The sequence below is a fragment of the Gouania willdenowi genome, chromosome 8, assembly GCF_900634775.1.
Source record: "Gouania willdenowi chromosome 8, fGouWil2.1, whole genome shotgun sequence".
Lineage (NCBI taxonomy): Eukaryota > Metazoa > Chordata > Actinopteri > Blenniiformes > Gobiesocidae > Gouania > Gouania willdenowi.
Genome location: NC_041051.1, coordinates 24,942,958 through 24,963,774, shown reverse-complemented (window position 1 = coordinate 24,963,774; position 20,817 = coordinate 24,942,958). Strand labels below are relative to the sequence as shown.

General features: G+C 38.0%; 2 protein-coding genes across 7 annotated transcripts in view; one reads left to right on the top strand and one right to left on the bottom strand.

Moving 5' to 3' along the window:
- Positions 1–8,093, bottom strand: part of strada (STE20 related adaptor alpha) — a 15,730-nt gene extending 7,637 nt beyond the window's left edge. The window contains exons 1-5 of one of the 4 annotated variants that reach the window (XM_028455879.1): positions 7,916–8,093; positions 5,501–5,566; positions 4,303–4,360; positions 2,717–2,745; positions 1,376–1,478 (exon numbers count right to left, since the gene is read on the bottom strand). In XM_028455879.1, the coding sequence (XP_028311680.1) occupies positions 1,376–1,478; positions 2,717–2,745; positions 4,303–4,360; positions 5,501–5,512 (202 nt within the window). In that variant the 5' untranslated portion in view covers positions 5,513–5,566; positions 7,916–8,093. The remainder of the gene's footprint in view (positions 1–1,375; positions 1,479–2,716; positions 2,746–4,302; positions 4,361–5,500; positions 5,567–7,915) is intronic. The other 3 variants (XM_028455882.1, XM_028455881.1, XM_028455880.1) reach the window with 3 other exon arrangements.
- Positions 8,029–20,817, top strand: ddx42 (DEAD (Asp-Glu-Ala-Asp) box helicase 42). 3 transcript variants are annotated; one of them, XM_028455875.1, is made up of 18 exons: positions 8,029–8,139; positions 9,461–9,674; positions 9,780–9,930; positions 10,221–10,276; positions 10,601–10,637; positions 10,914–11,066; positions 11,153–11,257; positions 11,593–11,712; positions 11,777–11,953; positions 12,056–12,184; positions 13,335–13,434; positions 13,516–13,563; positions 13,658–13,755; positions 13,937–14,213; positions 15,590–15,816; positions 15,890–16,000; positions 17,225–17,317; positions 19,792–20,817. In XM_028455875.1, the coding sequence occupies exons 1-18, from the start codon at positions 8,073–8,075 to the stop codon at positions 20,362–20,364; spliced, it is 2,736 nt and encodes a 911-aa protein (XP_028311676.1). In that variant the 5' UTR covers positions 8,029–8,072; the 3' UTR covers positions 20,365–20,817. The 3 variants fall into 3 exon arrangements, with proteins under 3 accessions (XP_028311676.1, XP_028311677.1, XP_028311678.1); XM_028455876.1 differs by having other exon boundaries at positions 8,042–8,139; positions 9,423–9,674; XM_028455877.1 differs by lacking the exons at positions 8,029–8,139; positions 9,461–9,674; positions 10,601–10,637 and having other exon boundaries at positions 9,846–9,930.

Genomic DNA, 20,817 nt, shown 5'->3' with positions numbered 1-20,817 from the left:
ATGGTTATCAACCAGTATTCTGCACTGGTTTTGCAATATTTGGTTTGGACACAAACATCTCTGACACAGCCTTGGGGTGTGCTTTATTTACACACCAGCACAGCCCAGTGCCATTATCACAGAGGCATTACAGAGGCTGCCATTTGATGCAGCAGGACTTACTAAAGGAAAATCCTGTTTATGTCGTGAGTCTGACGTGTTTAAGAAGCACAGTAATACACACAGCTACGGTAAATTATAATTGTAATCGTGTAATTGATAATTAATTAGAACTATGGCATAATTATAATTGTAATTTTAAAAATCTGTTGCTTGAAATTAAATTGTAATTGAGTCCATGGACGTTGTAATTGTAATTGCCATGAAAATTCTTTAAAAATTGTCATTAATAATTTAATGCAAAACTGGGGAACCATATTACAGTTTTATACATACAACTATTAAAATAAGATTCATATCAAGCTTTCCCACATTTTACCATTTAAAAAAATTAAATTGAAATATAGACGTATACTGAGGCTCAGACACCCACACCATAAATATTAAAACCTATATTTTCATTCATGAGGAAGCCTAACAAGGTAACCAATAAATAGTAAATAAATTAGATGATATTTGATTTTAGTGTCTTTTACAGCTGATTTAATACACGTTATCATGAGAGATGCTAACAGAAAGCTAACACAAGTGGAAGGTTAACTTTTATTAGGTTATTTATTTCAGTGTCAGTAAATGTGATTAATTGTAATTTAACTTTATTAATCAGATAAAAACATAGTGTAGGTCACATTAATTACTCCAGAAATTACTATCCTACAATTGTCCTACCCTGACTCCCTCTCCCTTGTTCCTTTCCTCCTCACCTAGGTGTAACACTGCCCTCTCTTTTTATATATTTTCATTGATTATGAAACCTAACTAGGTAACCAATAGATAGGAAATAAATTAGATTATGGATGTTAGTGTTTAGTGTATTTTACAGCTGATTTAGGACCTGTTATCATAAGAGATGCTAACAGAAAGTGGAAGGTTAGCTTTTATTTGGTTATTTATTCCAGTCTCGGTAAATGTGATTAATTGTAATTGAACTTTATTATTTGAGAACGTAATTGTAATTGACTTTGAGGATAAAACAAATATTTGTAATTTTATTGGTATTGGAAAACACACTGGTCACTGTAAAAGGCCCTTGTAGCTGATCATCCTCATTTGTTGTGTTTGTCACTAGTTTTCTGAGGCTTTTGTTTGAATTTCACTTTAGGCATCAACATGACCTGAACGATCGCATCTAAATCCAACCTAAACATTTACGGCTCAATTTCAAATGGCACTAGAATCCATAAAACGCGCTCCATGTGCGTCTGCTTGGACGTACCGATAACAGCGAGGAGCTCATATGAGCTGCTGTCGGGGTGAAAGCTTCCCATGGTGTCTCGACGGGGGAGGGAGGTCAGACTCTCCTGACTGTCCTCATGGGCCTGGAGGGGAAGACGAGCAAACAGAGCCAATCAAGATCTGTGTTGATGCTTGACCTCATTAGACACAGTGCAGGGACGTACTAAAAGTGCTGCGAGTGTAAATCACAAAAAAAGTGAGTTAGCATGAGTCAAAAGTCAGCAGGCGTTACACCACAAAATCACAACCAATAAATGTTTAACAGAAGTTCAACATCTGTTGTTTTAAATCCCCTGAAATTATTAATAAACTAAAACCTTCACTGTAATCCTCACATTAATTATTTTTGTGAATCAATAATAATTCATTCTTGTGTTTCGTTTGCTACCTAAGCAGTATCCACCAGGAACTTAATGCAGGTGTTCTCAACCTTAGCATCAGGACCCAATTTGGGGTTGCGGGACACTGGGAGGGGGTCACCAGATGTCTTCAAAAAACTAAGAAAATTTTTTTGAACAATTTGAACCCATCTTTGGTTATTATCACCCAATTTCTCACATTTTTTCCACTTTCAAGACATTTTTGGCACTTATAAACCCTTTCCACCACTTTTTTTTTTGCCAACTTAACCACATTCACAATTGGCCATGTCCATTATTTGTTCCTACTTTTTAAATCAAATCCCACACATTTCTGCCACTTTTAAGCCAACATTGACAATTTGAACCCTTTTTACCACTTTTGTTGTCTGTTTTTGGCCACTCTTTTAACCAATTTAAATCCCATTTCACCACTTTTTCCACCATTTTTGGTCACTTTGAACTCATTTTATGTCTGATTAAAACAATGACTTACATCTTTAAGATGACTATATACTATGGTGCAAATAATAATAAGCTTCCTGGATAACAGTGGATATTATTCAGATGAATAAATAAATGTGGTTATCACAGATTCATAGAACAATGGACCATCATTTTGTTGACTTTATGGATGGACAACAAAAATCTCTCCCCTTTATTCCCCCTTATAGATGGTCCTGTCTCCACATGACTGTTCTTCAATGTTCATGTGTGTCTTCAACCACCTTCAGCTATAGTGCAGTCATGACCTGCACACTCATGCAGAGCATTACAAGCACAGCCTTGTGGGGGACGGGGTTGGGTTTTCTCTATATGACCTGGCCTGTACACGTGTGTACTGAGTGCTTTTGTACACACATGCATGCACGCACATTCATAAAAAAGGCACACGAGTGGTAGGGCGGCAGGTGAGGAGGATGATAATGATGATGATGATGCGATTGGAGCGCCGCACTTACGTTCCTGTTAGACTGTCCCCGAGCTTGCTCTGGGGTAGGAGAAACCACAACAATGACAGAAATAAACATGAAGCCGGGAAAAACGAGCGACCCAGAAACCAACTGTTAGCTATTAGAGAAACAACAAGCTGACTGTGCACAGCAGCTTGTTTGATGGGTTTTATAGCTTGAATGTTGATGGAAAACAAATGCAATATTGGCTAATAACCTGTGAGATGTGAAAGCAAGGCAAAGCTTTTATAGGAGAGGTACACAAGTAATATAAATTAGTTAAAAGAAACTGATAATCAAAATGTGTGTGTACGACTGAAATGTAACAAGACCCTAATTGTTATTAAAAAAATTTTAATAAATACCAAAATGTGAAAACTGGTCAATAATGTAACGAGATGCTGAGCACAAAACGTAAAAAAGTTTTGCCTTTTTTATATATATATATATATATATATACACACACACATAAGCCCCTTAATCCATAAATCATTGACTCACTCTATGATGTATTAAATTATTACACTATTAGGGAAAAATATTTTGCCTGCCCCATAATGTAATAGGTTTTGACGTATTGGGCTCAGCATTTTGTTGCGTTATTGACCATTTGTAACATTTTGGGTTTTATTACATTTTGGGTTTTATTACATTTCAGGCTCAGCTCTTTTCTTACATTATTGACCAGTTATTATATTTCAGGTTTTATTACATTTTCTTTTAATATAACAATTCGGGTCTTGTTACATTTTGGGTTGTTGCTACATATCGAGCTCAAACAGCGCTGGTAACTGATCATTTTTCTTCTTCGTTCTTTGTTAGTTCATCAGTTTTCTTCTTGTGCTTCACTACCATTAGTACCTGCATCTCTCCCCCTCCCCCTCCCCAGCAGTTCCTCCACCATGGTGCATTTATTTATCCCATCTAAACTGTGGTGAGAACAGGGACTTTTGCTGAAGCTTTGACCACAGAGCTGAGAACATAGAGGTGATGTTTGCAGAGAGAGCAGGTGGAAGGAAAGCGGAGCTAGCAAACCGCCCAACAGCAGGAATGATATCTGTGCATTTGGACAAGCTGGAACAGAAGCAGCACTGCCATGTTCTTCTGAGTGTGCGTGTTAATCTATTCATCATAAATCAACTCAAAGAATAAAACGTGTTTTAGGTGGTTGTTTAGGTTTCTGAGTGGGTCAGAACCACTTTATAAACACCAATACTGTACGAGTTTGATTATTTGTCATAAAAACCTAAAGGAAGTTTTTTTTTTTTAATGAATTGTATACCTTGTTTTAAAGATGAAGCAGCTTCCGATGTAGTGGAACAGTTGGTACAAATAAGTGCAGGCAAAATCCCATGAAAAATGTGAAGAACCAGAGATCTATTAGGGCGAAGAGATTCTCCATGTAATCACGGGATGGGGTGAAAGGAATAAAGAGCCAATGCTTTGGATGCAAATAAATGTCATTGGATCTTATGATTAAACTCCAGGACATTTCAGCAGCCCTGCAAAGCTCTGCATGTGCAGATGGAAGGCCTGCCATGCACGGCACTGTTGTCAGAACCTGTTGTGTTTGAATGGTTGGGCTTGAACCTCACCTCCAAATAACTCCAAATCCCGCAGGCTCTCCACACTCAGTTTCTCAGACACCCAACGCTGGCAGACACAGAGATTAATAATAGCCATGAGAGGAAAAAGAGAGAAGTGCAAGCAAGGACAAGAACATACTATACAGAATAGGCCTGGACGATAAAACGATGACGAAATATATCGCGATAGAGATGCAATCAATATCAACAGAAAATATGTGCGATAAAATGTTTGAAAAAACCTGGAAAGAATCCCCGACTCAGAACCGCAAGGCATTCTGGGGGATGTAGGCAGAGGAACGGCTGCACATTTTGTTTGACTAAGCATTTATTTAATGTCTATATTTGCACATTGACCAGTTTGTTTATTTAATTCAGGTTTTTCTTCTTTTTTTCCATAGTTGTGTTGACCTCTTTTTAAATGTTAAATATTACATTTAAACTAAAAGTATTTAAATTCAACCTTTTTTTCATAGGTAAAAAAATAAATAAAAATAATATTGACTGATATGAAACACATACAGTATATCGTGATACATTTTCCAGGCATATCGCCCAGCCCTATCATAGAAACATAGGGTTACATTATTGAATGCGGCTGAGTAGCTGGGGAATGATTACATTTACGTAGGGTAACATTTTCCTAATCTTAGCCCATGTCTACGAAACGGTTTAAAATACACACAAGTTACATTTTTGGTGTAGCCTTCCATCTACACGGATGCAGCGCTTTTTTTGTGGCTTTTTCAATTATTTAAGAACAGTCAAAACTAAGTTCATGGCGTTGTATGGATGAATGAATGAATGAATGAATAAATGGATGAATGAATGAATGAATGAATGAAGGACATTGAACAGAAAAAACAATAAAGCTAAGTGCGTTTAAAAACCTAAATTAGCTTATTTCCAGATTTTGTAACGCAACTTGTTAACCTGAAGCATCAGGTCAGTAAAAACACTTAGTAGGAATTATTTTTTTTTGTAAAAGTGAAGGGAGATTTATTAAACTGCAGTGGGTACTCTTCTTCAAATCTAAACAGGACTACGAGTGCATAGCATTAAAATTAAAATAAATTAAAAAAAATTTCAGTGGTCTGGAAAAACAACAAAGTCCTCCTCTTTAACCATCACAGTAATAGGATTAACTTCAAACCACATTTACCGTGATTATTATCATCACCATACGTCTAAATCAATAGGTACTCACGAGAAAAGACATGAATCCAGTTGCTTGTGTTACATGTGAGGAGCAAAACGATGCTTAGTGAGCAATCTGCAAATACAAAAATATGTAAACAAATGATGACACTGCATACAACAGATATTTTACATCATCGGTGTAAGTCAGTCAATATTATTTATTCGTATTAATGCTAGAAGAAACACAATTATTACAACAACAGTTTCTAACCTTTTGAACGTTACATCACCAATTAGCATTAAAAGACCTAAAATGAATGTTAATTTTTTCACAAATATGCTCCTTTAACATGACTTGCATCCTTATTATAAACAGAAAACCTGAACAAAGAAATAGATAAAACCAAAAAGGAAAATACATTAATTCCTGAATGCTGACATACATTTGTTCTAACTGAAAAAAGAGCCAACCAAGCCCATCATATTATTGATTACTCCAATTTTCAGTAAATGCACAGTTATTATTAGTGCAAGCCGGTATTTCTAATATTCGCTCTTTTTTCCACCTTTGCTTTTATCAAAAGCTGTTTTAATGAAATGTGAGCGACTGTCCCCACACTGAACCCATCCAGCATTTTACAAATATCGAACCCTGTAAACATTGATGGACTTTGAATGAACTTGAGAGACCTTGTGTGTTGTTTTGCATAACTCTGGCACAATATTTAGAAACTTGCAAAATCATTCTTTGGTTTCTGCACCAGGGGACAGGGGTGTCCAACTCCAGTCCATAGAGCCCCAGGTTTCTAGTCTATTAGACGCTCCCTGTCCCCTGACACTGGATTGTAAATTAAAGCTCCTCAATAGACTTTCTGCAGAGCGGCATGACGACACATTCACAGAGCTGCACTAATGAATATATTTTGGGGTGATAGATATTTAGTTCTTGTAACGCTGGGGTGCTGAGTCACCATTACCCTGAAACAAAGACGGTGACTCATCGATAAAACCTAAATTTGTAACAATAGCAATCCTGTAATAATCGTATATATGGCTGCAAAGATTCCTCCTCATGGTCCGAAAACCTCAATAAGAAAAAATGATTGACTAATGTTATTCTCCTCAAAGCTTGTTTTTTTTTTTTTTTTTTTAAATTTACTTTTCCCCCCTTACCAACTGGCCTACATTTGTCATTTTAGGTTGATCTTAAAAGATGATCGGTCTTTTTTCTTTTATTATTTTATAATGTAACTAGAGGGAGGGGACTGTGACGTCCCACACAGAAAGAAAAACAACCTTTGTACAGAATGCCCTTTCTGTGAAGGCCAGTCAAATCTGGAACAGTCCTCCACTCTACATTATGTTCTCAGGTTTTCAAGTTTACAAAAAACAAATTGATATTAGCATTAGCACTGAAATGTGTTGTGCAGTCTGCAGTGAGGGTTTCAGTTGAACTTTACACATGGTGCGAAGTATAAGTTTAAATGTGTGCCCAGGTTTTCATAGACCACCCAGTTGTTTATGTTTATATAATAATGCACTGACTGAAATGTTTATTTTTCACAATATGCCGTGACATTTTCCAGTTTTCATAAAACAAGTTCGTTCTGCTTGTTAAGCAGCACTGATATGTGTCCATGTTTACAGAGAAGTTGATAATAATGCACTGAAATGACTATTTTCTGCATTCATTTTGTTTTTAATGATTTAAAGTTAATTTGTACAAACGTCATTAACAATAGATTGGTGAAGCATTATTTTGTATCAGTTCCCCTAACCTAATTACTTCCACTCACGCTATTGGTTATAAGCTTAAAAAAAATGATTGATTACCAATTTCAATGTTTGCAGCCCTAATTACATCACATTATTTGATTTAATAATTAACAGCAATATTACAACCATATGACCCATTACTGTTACGTTAATGTGTCACTTTGGGCTTTTCCTCTTCTAAGAGACAGCACTTGCGAGTGAATTCTGTAGTGTGGCTTGTTTAGGGGAAGGTTTGTGTTGGAACATCCATCAAACTGTGCTTTTTATGCTGTTCTGAGAAGCAGTGACACTCCGCCTTGAGCCCAAAAAAATGGTTGGATGGATAAGCTATAAACAATATATACATATTGATCAGGCGATATCATATTCTTTTATACCCCCAAAATATAAAACTCGATATATCTTCAATGTCAATATATCGCCCAGCACTGGGTGTTGTATCAAATGATGATGTTCAGTTTTGAGAACAAATAACTACTAGGCTTAATGCTATTTACTGTATAACTATAAACACCCACTCGCGTCAACAGAAAAATGTCACACTAAATCACGGTTATATTGTCCACTCGGTAAAGAAGATGTTTAATTCATTATCGTAGGCGCGTGTGATGAAAGAGCGCATGCTATGATGCTAGCAGCCGTTAGCTCCAGTGGCTGTCTAAGCCTATAACACCTAGAGTGATAAACTATTTATTTCAAGACTCACCAAGTTGAGGTCCTGAGCTGCTAACGTGTGTGTGTTGTATGCGTATTGTAATAAAGTCCAAGAGATTTAGCAAACCATCCTTGCAGGTGTGACGTTTAAATTATGACAGCGGCTCTCACGGACCCCCGCCCCTCGCCGCGTCGCGCAACATTGACGAATGCCCGCGTGCTCTGATGACGCACACATCCCTGCGGTTACTGAAATTAAAAGAGCAACAGATAAAGGTAATCTAACACTTACTTTGATATGTTAAATTATCTGTAGTCACACAGTGAGGAAGGTAATGTAGGAGAGACGTCCTCGAGCTGCTAAACAAACTGCATTGTCCAAGCCGCGCTGCTCTACTCGCGGCAATGCTATTGCGGCCCTGAGTTAATGCTATCAGTAGCATAATTAATAATACTAATAACTGAATAAATATAAATACAATCGTTATCAAACAGCAGCCGTTCGGTACGAGCCTGATACATTTTATGCTGTGTAGCATTACCGCATTGGAACGTCATATTTTGCTGAAAGCTAACTAGCATAATGCTAATGTAGCTAGTTGTAGAGAGTGAGTGCTCACAGAGCCCGACATCTTTCATCTCCGATTTATTTATACCCCCCAAGTGAATTTATTTAAACATTTACGTAACTTAAAAAGAGCTCACGTGTGCTCCGTGGCACTGGTATATAGTCAATCAGGGCTTCAGTAAACATTTTATTAAGTGATTAATCTAACATTTATTAACAGATTAATCGGATAAGTGAAATTGCACGGAATACAACTTTTGTAATTCATATACCATAACTAACAGAGTCACGTGACACAAATAACACTCTTTAGCTCAAACTAATAAGGCCGTGGGTACGTTAAACGTATGCGTAATAAGTAATAATAATAAATAAAATAATTTTCAAATGTGGTATTTAACGCACGTTAGCGGCGTCTTAGACCACTCAGCTATCCCTATATTTTTTAGGGCTTTTTTTTTTTTTTTTTTTTACCTTACCTTGATTGCTCTGTATTTCTGCTGTTTCAGTTTGGTCAAATAAGCTTTGTTAGGAAGCATAGAATTTATATCTATGTATCTATAAAGCAAGGAATCTCTGTCTCTGTGTGTCTGTGTTTTTAAAATATCTCTGCGAATCAGGCTCTGATTGACTTAAGACTTTCAACATGGCTGCTGCTTGGTTCAAAGGTGTGCCAACTCAGCTGCCTGTCTGTATTATTTATAATTTATCACTGGTTCCAATGGGTATTCAGTAGATATATAGTTAATCCCAAACATTTGTAGCAAACGTCATAGTTAGTGTGTTTAAAATGAGGCTTACATGGGCGTCCTTAGCCCCCATAATTTTGACACCGTTATTCCATCACAAGATACAGTAGCTGCTGTCAAAGTTATTGGATCATGCCCTGTCTGTTTTCTGTACCATGATTAAATGATTTGATGGCATTTGTACTTGTCCCATAAAGAAATTCACAACACCTTTGTAAACCAGGAATTATGTCACTTTACAGATATTGATACCAAGCTGCTTCTCCTCTTTTCACTGAAGCCATGAATTGGAACAAAGGTGGTCCAGGGGTGAAGCGAGGTTTTGGCTTCGGCGGATTCTCTCTATCAGGAAAAAAAGAAGAGCCTCAACCCCCTAAAACATATCACAATGCATCCGGAGGTTCAGGATCGACCGGGAATTATGGAAAAAACCAGCAGCTCCCTTCCTTCTACAAGATAGGGACTAAAAGAGCAAATTTTGACGAGGAAAATGCGTAAGTGTTAAACACCTGGCCTACTCGCATGTCGTTAAGGTTCTTTCAATATGAATTCAGATTCTTGTCAGATTGGTATTGACAGTACTTTTGAATTCAAACCAGGTATTTTGAGGATGATGAAGAGGAATCCAGCAGCACCTCAGAATTGCCGTACATCCCAGCTGAGAACTCACCTACACGGCAGCAGATGCTGTCTAAAGGCGGGTCAGACAGCGAAGATGACCCTTTGGATGCCTTCATGGCCGAGGTTGAGGTAAGAGTAGTGAACTGGTTTTTTTTTTTAAAATTTGGAATACAGCACTGAAACTCAACAGAAGTTTCCCTTAATTTTTTAATCGAGTCACACCTCTAATTCTTATGATAATTATTGCATTTTAAATTAATGCACTTTTGGGCCACTGAAAACATCATATATATATATATAAGTGATGTGTGTGTGTGTGTGTATGTATATATATATATATATATGTGTATATATATTCGATATAGTCCTTAAGCTAAATTCTATATAAATCTATAACGCTGGATTGTTTTGTGTTGCAGGACCAAGCAGCCCAAGACATGAGAAAACTTGAAGAGAAGGAGAAAAAGTTGGCCAAGTAAGGAGCTACGTTTGCTAGTCAGAAGTTGCTGTAGGTTTGTTCTCTAGACATTAGGGAAATTTATTCCACCTGTTAAAAAAACATCTCCCACACCTTGGTTAAATCATCTTTAGTCTAATCTAACAAGATCACTCATTTTAGATAACGTCAGAGGTCATTTGCTGCACTTGTACATTATATACCACTCACCTTTATATAACAGTTGGCTTTAGGGCTATAACCAGGTAAGCTGGACAGGCCTCAGTCATAGTGGGATGTGGGCTGTGTTTGGTGTATGAACGAGCCGCAGGGAAGTTTTTTTTTCTCCGCTTTTCATTTCAGGGGTATTCGTGATGACATTGAAGAGGAAGATGAACAAGTGAGTGAGCTCTCCAAAGTTCTCCTATTGCATCACACTGCTGACTAGAGAGGTCCCTCCGCCGCCCTCTCTAACCTTGTCATCCATTGTCATGTCTGCCTTACTGAGCAGGATAAACAAACCTCTGGAAAGCATTATTCTGTCTACATTATTATTTTTGGAATCCATGATTAATTTAACAGTACTTTTTTTTAGAAGAATGAGACTTAGAAGTGCTCTGACGGACTGAAGTTGGCTACACACTGATTTTCACATGAAACTTTGGCCTCTCTGCAGGAAGCTTATTTCCGCTACATGGCAGAGAATCCCACTGCCGGCCTGACCCAAGAAGACGACGATGAGATTGTTGACTACGATAGCGACGGCAACCCCATCCCTCCCACCACCAAGAAAATTATCCTGCCCCTGCCTCCTATTGACCACTCTGAGGTGCAATAGACGGCAGTCTTTGAGAACCAAGTTTAAAAGTCATTGTTGCATTGCATTTATTTTTTCGTGGTTTCTGCTTTGATCAGATCGAATACGCCCCCTTTGAAAAGAACTTCTATAATGAGCATGAGGAGCTCGGCAGTCTGACTGGACTTCAGGTGGTGGAGCTCCGGCAGAAACTCAACTTGAGAGTAAGTTGAACCTGATGAGGTTTTATTCTATACAATGTATGTGTAGTAACAAGTTGTGCTATATTAAAGAGTACCTGTAGTGAAAATGTGTATAACAAAAATTGTGTTTAATATGTTACTAATAAACTAACGTTGTTAACCTTCTTATTAAAAAAAACCACATTGAAAGGACTTTTTAGAATGATTTTACTCTTTCTGGCATAAATTATGGAGAGTCGCCATTTTGACAGGATACGACCATTTAACAGTCAAGAGGTTGAAAATTGCTGATACTGCTGCACTTTAACAATGAGTATGAAATCTTGTGATTGTTTTCCTGCTTTTCTCTCTCTCAGGTGTCTGGGGCTGCTCCTCCGAAACCTTGCACCAGCTTCGCTCACTTCAACTTAGATGAACAGCTAATGCACCAAATCCGAAAGTCTGAATACACTCAGCCGACTCCTATACAGTGCCAGGTACAGCGTTGAGCTATTCTGATTCTAGTTACATGCTTGTGACGTATACAACACTGTGTTCTAGGGCGTCCCCATCGCTCTGTCTGGACGAGACATGATCGGAATCGCAAAAACCGGCAGCGGTAAAACAGCGGCTTTCATCTGGCCCATGTTGGTCCATATCATGGACCAGAAGGAACTGGAGCCTGGAGAGGGACCCATCGCAGTCATTGTGTGTCCCACTAGAGAGCTGTGTCAGCAGGCAAGGAGGAGGATGGAGAACCAAGACTAAAGTTTACTACCAAAGAAATACTCCATTGGCAGAGCTATTAAATTGAGTCTGTTCTTTTTTTATGGTTGTCAGATCCATGCTGAATGTAAACGTTTTGGGAAAGCCTACTCGCTGCGTTCTGTGGCGGTTTACGGAGGAGGTAGCATGTGGGAGCAGGCCAAGGCTCTGCAGGATGGAGCAGAGATAGTGGTGTGCACTCCGGTAAGACAACCTAATGACTTGCTCTGTTGTAATGCAAATCAGAAGCTCATTACAAAAAGTGCTACATTGTTCCTCTATAGGTGGTTTGCAACTGACGTCACAAATCTCATGATCCTCTCCGATTCACTTGGATCCGTCATCTCTTATGTATACAGCTGCATAACAACACATCTTCAATGGCGGATTTATGTGATTTTTCTTTTCCCCCCAAATGTATCAAGGATTAAATATTCCAGATAAAGCTAGGTTTTGCTGTAAGGGAGGAGTGCGGTGGAGTTGACCCCTACAGCAATTTGTGCTGTAGGGGTGTGCATGTGGCTGAGTGTAAATTACACGCACATCATGAACTACTTAGTACTCACTACAAGTTTTGTAACAGAGAGACAGATTAAGGCGTACAAAAGCCTCTCCTCATACAACACACACACGCACGCGGATGTGCCTGGTAGGATGAAGTGGAAGATCCTGTTATTTTGTGCATTTTGCTGCCAATTTGTGTGTTTTGGGAGTTATTTTGTGTGTTTTTGATCACGTTTGTGATATTGTGTTACGAATTGCCTGGATTAGTGACAAGATACACCAGCTCAGATATTTTTATACTGTGTTTTATTTGAAGTGGATTTATATTTGAGAAAGTGAAAGTGTAAAACACAGTTGTTTGAGATTGTGTGTGGTGTTATAATTTGTAAAATTAATTTCAGGCGACCCCATTTGAATTCCGGACAACTCCACATGGGGTCATGACCCAAAGGTTGAAAAACACCAAAAACATGCAATTTTAATCAGGGTCTCTGTCTGATATTCTCTACTCAAGTTGTCATTACTGGTCTCCTGATATGAATGATTTGAATTGAATGCATCAACAATTCAGCCCTTTTTCTGATTCTGAATAATACAAAGCATATCGTCCTTTTAAACCACAGTATTGTCCTGTAATGGCATGTAAACTATTATTAACTGCTGGAATTAACACTACCGTGACAGTGTATTACAACTAAATACCCAATCTATGGCCTGTCAATAAATCAATACACAAACATCTACTTATTGACGCATCTATGACCAAAGTATTATGGTAGTTGTGAGCCATAATACAGTTGCCCTGTTGTAATAGAACTAACCGCTAACCCAAACACTATCACAATCACAGGGTCGTTTGATTGACCATGTGAAGAAGAAGGCCACATCGTTGCAGAGAGTGACTTACCTGGTGTTTGACGAGGCCGATCGCATGTTCGACATGGGCTTTGGTAAGTCAACAAAGATGCGACTACTAACTTCCTGTTGTGATTTTGTAGTGTAATCACAAATATCTCTTGTTTCTTCTGTAGAATATCAGGTTCGATCCATTGCAAGCCACGTTCGGCCAGATCGGCAAAGTGAGTTTATCATCTGTTTGATTTAAAATGAAATATACTTTGGAGAATTAGTGTTTTGATGTGACATCGTGTTAATTTTTTTTTTTTCCCACAGCTCTTCTGTTCAGCGCCACCTTTAGAAAGAAAATTGAGCGTCTGGCCAGAGATATTTTGGTGGATCCTATTCGAGTTGTGCAAGGAGACATTGGAGAGGTGCATTTCAGCTAAATAAGAGTTTTTTTCTTTGCTGGCCTAAGAGCTTTAGAACTGTGGTTCTCACTGCTTTGGAAAGGAAGCTTAGTTTAGTCAAAGCAAGTGAATACATTTCCCGTTTAGATGGCTGGTGGATCCAAAAAGATCTGTAGTAATAATATATTTCATTCTCTCTACAAAGGCCAATGAGGATGTGACTCAGGTGGTGGAGATGCTGCCCAGCGGCTCAGATAAGTGGGGCTGGCTGACTCGGCGCCTCGTGGAGTTTACCTCCTCGGGCTCCGTCCTCATCTTTGTCACCAAGAAGGCCAATTGTGACGAGTTAGCGAGCAACCTGATACAGGAGGGCTACAGCCTGGGCCTCCTTCATGGAGACATGGACCAGAGCGAGCGGAACAAGGTCATCAGTGACTTCAAAAAGAAGAACCTGCCTGTTCTGGTGGCCACCGACGTTGCTGGTGTGTAAAGGAGGACATGTTGTCCTCCCACCTAACTCTTGTCTCTTTTTATTACTGAGGATGCATTTGTGTGCATACAAATATATCTCAGTATAGTTATCTGTGACCTTTTTTTTTTTTTTTTTTTTTTTTCCGTCCTGCTTTAACTCCTTCTACATCGTTTGTACGATTTTGACAATTAATCTATCAAAGCATTCAGAAAATTTACATTTATGCTTGTACTTTTATATTTTTAACTTTCAAACTTTTAAATTATCGTGAGTTTTTTCAACTTTTAACCCCTTCATTCCCAGCCATTCTTCAACTGATTTTGATCATTCAACCTTTAACATGTTTAACTAGTGCCTTTAACCCATTTCTTCAACTCATTTGAAGCCATTTTCAACTTTTTCATTGCTAATCTTAAGCTATTGCTAGGTTATTGCTTAGCTAATACTAGGTTATTGCTAATGCTAGGTAATGCTAATGCTAGGTTAGTGCTAATGTATTGCTTGGTTAGCGTTAATGCTAGGTTAGTGCTAATGCTAGGCTAATGTATTACTGGGTTTGGGCTAATGTTAGGTAATGCTAATGCTCGGTTAGTGTTAATGCTAGGTTAGTGCTAATGCTAGGCTAATGTATTCCTCGGTTAGTGTTAATGCTAGGTTAGTGTTAATGCTAGGCTAATGTATTGCTGGGTTAGTGCTAATGCTAGGTAATGCTATTGCTCGGTTAGTGTTAATGCTAGGTTAGTGCTAATGCTATTGCTAGGTTAGTGCTTATGCTAGGCTAATGCTCAGTTAGTATTAATGCTAGGTTAGTGCAAATGCTAGGTTAATGCTAATGCTTGGTTACTGTTAATGCTAGGTTCGTGATAATGCTATTTCTAGGTTAATGCTTATGCTCAGTTAATGCTAATGCTAGTTTGATACTAATGCTCGGTTAGTGCTATTGCTAGGTTAGTGGTAATGGTAACGGTTAATGCTATTGTAAGGCTAATGCTAGTATTGTGCTATTTCTAGGTGAATGCTACTGCCAATTCAATGCGAATGCTAGATTAATGCTATTGCTAGGTTAATGCGAATGCTAGGTTAATGTTAATTTATGCTAACGTTGGGTTAATGCTAATTTATGATAATGTTAATGTTCATGCTCGTTAATGCAAGCTAGTGATAATTGCTAATGCTAGTCAATGCTAGCTAGTGCTAATGCTAGTCAATGCTAGCTAGTGTTAATGCTAATGCTAGTTAATTTTAATGCTAGCTAATGCAGTGCGAAGCGGACCAGCACCAACATCCTCACTTGTATTTTTTCAGGAAATGCTAATATTGTAGTTGCCATTCGTCTACTTTTTCCCCCAAGGCTTTTTCACCAAGTCTGCTTTCCACTGTTTTTAGCTCGTGGTCTGGACATCCCGTCTATTCGCACTGTGGTGAACTATGACGTGGCTCGTGATATCGACACACACACACACAGAATCGGTCGAACTGGTCGCGCCGGAGAGAAAGGCGTGGCCTACACGCTACTGACCAACAAAGACACCACGTTTGCTGGAGACCTGGTGCGCAATCTGGAGGGAGCAAACCAGTCCGTTTCCAAGGAGCTGATGGACCTGGCCATGCAGGTGAGATGAAGTGACAGGAATCATGCCGCAGCTTCACGGGGTGATGTTTTTAACTTGATGTTGTTTGCGTCAGAATCCCTGGTTCAGGAAATCTCGATTCAAAGGCGGCAAAGGGAAAAGAATGAACATCGGAGGAGGTGGTCTCGGTTATAAAGAGAGACCTGGCCTGGGTGCTGAAAGTTCTGTAAGTTACTGATTTATGAACGTCGCAATCTTTATGTAGGATTATAATAACACCCTGTGCATTAATATGAAAAACAAAATAACATTTTAACATTTGTTTCTATTTTCAATACAGAACCTTAAAAACAAACCACTTAAAGCTTGAGACGATGATTCTTTTATCAGATAAAATTCTAGTGTAGGCCTCATAGATCAATGTCAAAGAAAAATACCTTTTTTTTTTTATCTTTCAGCAGTTTGTAGTGATTATTAACAACTTATTAAACAGTTTTTCTCAAATGATAGTTCTACAGGAGGTACTTGGGAGAGAAAGTGTAAAAATTAACAAATAAATGTATTAAAAATGTGGGATTTATAATGTTTACTTTTTTAGTATTTATTATTATTAGTTAACAATGATAATCATAAGAATGATTATGGAAATTATCTTGATTAGAACATGAACTGAAAATACAAGAGACTAGTCTAGGTCTAACACCAGGAGGGAGATGACCGGTAATAATAAAAACTACAGAGATAAATCTATTCAGGAGACACTAAATACTGTTTCATTCCACTTATTTACAAAATGAGATTCTTTAAAATGTGTGTTATCACTTATTCATTCTATCATTATGTTCTATAGTTGTTGTTTTTTTCATTGTATTTTGAGCAAAATGTTGTAGTCAGACAAAAGGGGGTACTTGGATTCAGAAATAAGAGAAAGGGGGTACTTGAGCCAAAAAAAAAAAAAAAGTTGGAGAACCACTGCTTTAGATTGAAAACTTTGTTTGTTTTTTTTGTTTTTTGAAAGTCTAGTATTGTTCAAACTAATGTGTTGTCATGATTACTGACATAAGTTAGAATTAACAAACAAAAAATGGTTTCTTGGATTTAATTCCACCAAGTTTGATACTTTTTGTGCCACAACTGAAGCTAATTTTAAACAAGCCACATGCTGGTGGGTTTGTCAGGTTTCTTTTAACTGCTCGTGTTTATTGGTTCACAGCCAGAGGTGGTCATGTGCACAAAATGATCAGCAGGGGGAGCTCTATTCACAAATCCTGACCTGCATCTTACCCATTACAAACACACAGAGGAGACATGCTCACACAGTGACGTCACACAGATCCTTTATCTTAGTCTTGATGAGCTGATGAACATGTTTTACCTGAACAAATGAAGTTTAGGGTGATATGAGAGAGAAATGACCTGAGTGAGAATAATACCACTGTTGTGTGTTCAGGGCAGCAGCAGCTGCAGCAGCTATGAAGGCTACTCCAAACCAACCACAGGTGCAATGGGAGATCGCATGTCTGCTATGAAACAAGCTTTTCAGGTAATTCTCATGTTCTGTTTCACTAAGGTGTTGTATAGTTTTGTTCTTTTAACCGCTTTACTTTAACATTGTTTGGTTTTTATTTTGTGTCTTTAATTTATTAAATCCTTTGATCATCTGAAGAATGTATTTTCATAACTCTAAAATAGAAAGTCAAATATAATATCCTTTTTATGTTATATTATTTAAGTATTAGTATTCATATACTGTAAGTGGGTCAATGACTTAAAAGGATTCCACAACATGCTATTTAATAAAAAAGGCATCATCTGGCAAGAATATTATAATGGAAATAAATATAGAAATAATTTTAAACATTATACAGGACTATAATATAACTAAAATAGGGCAGTAAATAAATTTAAATAAGTAAATAAGATTTTTTTTCCCAAAACATCAGTCATGGCCAGTCGCACCACATGATTACAGAAGTATTTTACTCTGAAACTTTTTTTATTTTTATTTTTTTTTATTTCAAAATGAAGTTGTTATATATTTGGTATGCAATTTTTTTTAATGCATTTAAACCTTTTTAACTAAAAGAAATGCAGTTCGACAGAATATTTAGTCATCAGGTTATTGACACTAGTTTTCTTTTACCTAATATGTTGTTCAGACCACTTTTTTCAGGAAATTTACTTTCTTTTGTTGTCAGGTTCACATTCAATCTTCTGGGACTTTGTGTTTTTACTATTTTTTTTGTTGTACTTGTTTTGAATCTAGAATTTAAGTGACGTTATTGAAACGGATTCACTGACCAAAGTTTAGAATATTTTTTCTTCTAAATAATGGGCAACTTTTAATCATGTGAGGTTTCATTTCACTGACATTCTTAGGTCATCTACAGGCTGTGTGATGATGTCTTTAAATACAATATTTTTTAGCTCAAAATAATTATTTTTTGTTTACCTTAAGCAGCAGAGCTGACTGTTGTCTCATTAACATAATGAGGCTGGAAAATGAAAAAAAAAGTTCCAAATAACTGACCTGCCTGGGATTCTTATGCTCATACTCAGTCAGGATGACTGGCATGTTGGTATTTGTTTGTGTCGAAGCATATTATAGATGAGCAGTGGAAAAAATGTGAAAATCATAACCCTTGCTCCTACAAATTGCTTACAAAAATGTGTCGACACAGACTATTATTTTCTTCATCAATAGAAACACAAACAGTAAATGGAAGAGATTTTTAGAAGGAGGTTTTTTTGCTCCGCCATGGTTAAAACTGTGACTTTCGGACCAAAACAGACTGAAAACACTGTTTTAGTACTCATTATAAAAGTATATGACTGAGTCACTATTCAACTTTAGGGAAGATTAAGTAACAAAATCAGTAAATAAGGGAACTTTGAACTTCTGACAATGATTTCCAGAAGTTGTGCCATAGAAACACATTAAACAATGACTTAATATTTAAAATCTGCTGCCTCTAATCTAAAGTAATCCTAAATATTTGTAATTTACCTTTTTTATTTTGGTAGTTGCTTAATATCCAAGTTGTAAATTAATTTTACTAATTAATTGTTAAAAAAAATCTGTTGCTGTTGTAATTGTAATTGCCATGAAAATTCTATGAAAGTTGTCAATTATAATTTAACCAAAAACTAGGGAACCATGTTACAGTTATGTACAGTTGTACACATATGTAGTTAACAATTATTAAAATATGTTTAATATCAAGCTTTCCCACATTTTACCATTAAAAAAAAAAAAAAAAGCAAAAAAAACCTAGGGGTAAATGGACTTGATTTTATATAGCGCTTTATCACCACACTGAAGCAGTCTCAAAGCGCTTTACATATCAGCTCATTCACCCATTCACTCTCACATTCACACACCAGTGGGACAGGACTGCCATGCAAGGCGCTAGTCGACCATTGGGAGCAACTTAGGGTTCAGTGTCTTGCCCAAGGACACTTCGACACATAGTCAGGTACTGGGATCGAACCCCCAACCTCTCGATCAGAAGACGACCCACTACCACCTGAGCCACGTATACTGACACAAAAAATCCTCAGACACCCACACCAAAAATATTAAAATTCATATTCTAATTAATTATGAAGCCTAATAAGGTAACCAATTAGATGATAGATATTTGTTTTTAGTGTATTTTACAGCTTTAGGAGCCGTTATCATAAGAGATGCTAACAAGGCGAATATTAACTTTTAACTTTAGTAATTGAGAACATAATTGTAATTCACTGTCTGAGGATAAAAAGTAATTGTAATTGAATTGTAATTGTAAAAAATGCTGGTCACTGTAATTGATTTGTAATTGAACATAATTGTAACTGAAAAATGTAATTGACCTCAACCCTGGCTGTCTGTCTCCTGTGTTGTAGAGCCAAAGACAGTTTTCCACAATAAATATTCTTTATTAATCAGCCCTCATCATGTCATAAGTTGTGTTGTGCCATCATCTGGTTTGCTAGCAGCTAATGATCTGTCTACAATCCCCCCCTTTCTTCCAGGCTCAGTATAAAAGCCACTTTGTGGCTGCATCCAGCGGCCCCCCAAAGCTCAGCACCAAGTCCAGCAGCACCTCCGGCTGGACCAGTGCTGGGAGTCTGAGTTCAGTGCCAACAGAGTCTCCTAATGGCGCCGAGCGGCCCCGCGCCGTTATGGCAATGGCCGGCTTCACCAGTGCTGGCACCCTGAGCTCTGTGCCCACCAGTCAGCCCAGTACACCGCCCAGTGCACAGCCCAGCTACCCTACACCTGAACCCCCCTCACAGAGAGACAGACACGGGGATGATCGGGGCCGCCACGGTGACAGCCACGGCCGCCACGGCGACAGGAGCGATCGACACAGCGGCGAGGATCGCTACGGGGACCGGGATCGCCATAGAGATAAAGACCGGGATCGCCACGGGGACCGAGAGCGAAGCAGCCGTCACAGCGATAGTCGCAACGGAGAGGGGGGCCGTAAGGACCGAGAGGAGAGGAGGAGTGACAGGGACGGGGGGGAGGGGAGGGACAGAGGTGATGATAGCTTCGCTGTTCCAGAACCACCAAAACGTAGAAAGAGCAGATGGGACAACTAAAGAAAAACAGAGGAAATATGGCCGCCATTTACAGCACGAGTTGATGTGTAAATCTGTAAATACTTCAAGTCAGCAGGTCATTATTATTCGAGTAACAGCCGTAATAAAGCTCAATGATAGTGAGATCGGAAGTTCCCATCATGCTTTGTTCTCACACACCTAATGCTCTGCTGACTTTAGCGACGTGTTCTCACGTTTATGTTTATCTACAAAATTACATCCAGTGCTATTGTTTTTGTTTGTTGGAGTCCCACTATGAGGACAATGATGGCGACTACAGTACACGTCTGAACAAAGTGTTTCACTCATTTTGTGTCTCGTATGCAAGTCTTAGCGTTGTGCCGTCCCTTGGCCGTTAGTCTCTTTGCTCAGAACAGTTGAAAGAAACGTCATGTAAGTCATGCATTGACAATGTTTTGATTAAAAAATACCTTGGAAATGTCAATTTTAAAA